The 2,171-nt window shown below is 46.1% G+C and overlaps 1 protein-coding gene across 1 annotated transcript; it reads right to left on the reverse strand.

The window, feature by feature from the left end:
• Positions 1 to 385: 385 nt before the first annotated feature.
• Positions 386 to 1,934, reverse strand: PCYB_072650 (nucleosome assembly protein 1; the record flags this gene model as incomplete). The annotated part of the gene is made up of 3 exons (XM_004221662.1): positions 386 to 1,122; positions 1,368 to 1,420; positions 1,879 to 1,934. The coding sequence occupies 3 exons, from the start codon at positions 1,932 to 1,934 to the stop codon at positions 386 to 388; spliced, it is 846 nt and encodes a 281-aa protein (XP_004221710.1).
• Positions 1,935 to 2,171: the final 237 nt, after the last annotated feature.

Consider the following 2,171-nt stretch of genomic DNA (forward strand, 5'->3'; position numbering starts at 1 on the left):
TTAATTTTTGTTTCCATAAAAAACGAAGTGACATGTGTGTGAATTTCGTAAATCGTAGAAACGCGATAAAAAAAGGTGGTAAAAATTGCAGATGCGAAAAAAGGGGCCTACTACTACGTAAGAGGCGCCGTTGAGGAGTATGAGGGATGGGAGAGGGGAAAACGGTGCGCGTTCGAGACTTGGATGGGTCCTGCGCGCATTGGGACGATCGTACGAGGCACGACCTGTGGGGGTAGCCAACAACAACAGCAACGAGAGAAGCAGCAACGAGGGAAGCAGCAACGAGGGAAGCAGCAACGAGAGAAGCAGCAACATCCGCCGCAGCAACACCCGCAACAGCAACATACGCAATAGCAAAAACCGCAACAGGAACGGCGGCGCCCCCCTAGTCATCATTCTCGTCCTCCTTCCCGTCATCATCTCCATCCATGTCGTCATCGTCCTTCTCATCATCGTCATCATCCTTATCGTCCTCCTCATCATCATCCTCATCATCCTCATCATCGTCATCATCATCATCCTCATCATCAAATTCTTCATCAAAGTCTTCATCGAAATCGTCAAAATCTTCAAGGCCTAAATAATAAGACAAGGGATTATGCCATATTTCTCTTCGTATCAATTCACCTACATCTGGTTTATCTTGTAACTCCTCTGTAGTAAACCATTCGAAAATAGACCACTTGGGCATTTCATTATCTAAATCGGATCTATTATTCGATACAGCTGCTATTGGATTTTTTCCATCTTTCCATTTAATTCGAGTACATTCAACTACTTTTTCTTGATTATTATCAAATGTGACATGTTTGACGAGAGTTAGAGGTTCCATATATTCCTTTGCCTTTTCATTAAACGTGAACGTAATTTTGTAGGAGCCATTATTATCCATGTTATCCTTCAAATCCAGTTTCACTAGACAGTTGAGAATGTCGATATCTTCTGGGACTATGTCACTTAGTGCTGGATGCTTCCTCAGGGTGTTTGCCCAGAAGCAGGGGACCTTCTCGATTATTTCGTCTCTCTTTTCGAACAAAGGCTTCTTCTTCTCATCATACTGCTTCTGGATGTTCATCTGCTCGTGCGCACATTTGATGTCGAGCTGCTCGATGTCCTTTTGGACTGCATTTTGGGGGGGAGTGAAGGGAGGGGAAGTAAAAGGATGAAGCGTTGTGAAAAAGGACTCAGCGAACGGGTGGAGCGTTGTGAAAAAGGACTCAGCGAACGGGTGGGGCGTTGTGAAAAAGGACTCAGCGATGGAATGAAGCGTTGTGAAAAACGACTCAGTGAGGGAATGCGCTTACACAGCGCCAACGCGCCAATGCGCAAACACGCCCCTCATGGTGAAAAAAAAAAAAAAAATTTACTGTCTTCGAAATCTTTCATGAACGGTATCAGGGGGTCATCGTTGTCAATTTTTCTGCAGAGGGGAAAGGGGGGACAAAATAGGTCATCATGTGGTGCAGCATCGGGGCGATCACATTACGGTTATGCAAGCACAATGTAACGGGGGGGTGGGCATGTGGAGGGCGATTCCTCACTCCTGCATCACATTTCATCCTCCGCGCTTCTCATCCGCTGAGCTTCTCCTCCCCCACGTGCTTCCTCCACAGCTGTCTCGCGCGAACGCCGAGTGCGATGATCTGCATTTTTCCGTAAACTAGCCCCTCCGTAACGGCCATCTTCACCCAATTGGTATGACCCCCCCCCCAAAAAAAAAATGCGTCCCAGTGGGGGCTCACTCCGCATATGGGCCGTATAGGAGGTGCATAGAAACGCCTGCCACGGAGAAGCACCAATTGTGCCTCTCGCAGGGGTGTGTTATTAAACACTGGGCATATGACCCACGCAAAGGAGTAGTATGGGGATCAAACTTACGAGTGCTTAGGGTCGGTTGTATTTTCAACTGAATTTTCGGATCGATCTCTCTTCATTTTTTCCTTCTCTATGTGACGTGTGCTTCTAAGGGTGAAAAAATCTACCTATAACTGCGTGTATATTTGTTGCATATGCATATGAATATGTAGCTAACTTGCACGGAGGTCAATGGAGATAAGTATTCATACGCATCAAAAGAAATCTCGCGATGATTGCTTAAATGTGAAACACAGTGTGAGTAGGGAGAGGGAATGCGCGTTTCGCTTTGCCGCAACAATGATTAAATGAAAAAA

This window comes from Plasmodium cynomolgi, chromosome 7, assembly GCF_000321355.1.
Source record: "Plasmodium cynomolgi strain B DNA, chromosome 7, whole genome shotgun sequence".
Classification (NCBI taxonomy): Eukaryota; Apicomplexa; class Aconoidasida; order Haemosporida; family Plasmodiidae; genus Plasmodium; species Plasmodium cynomolgi.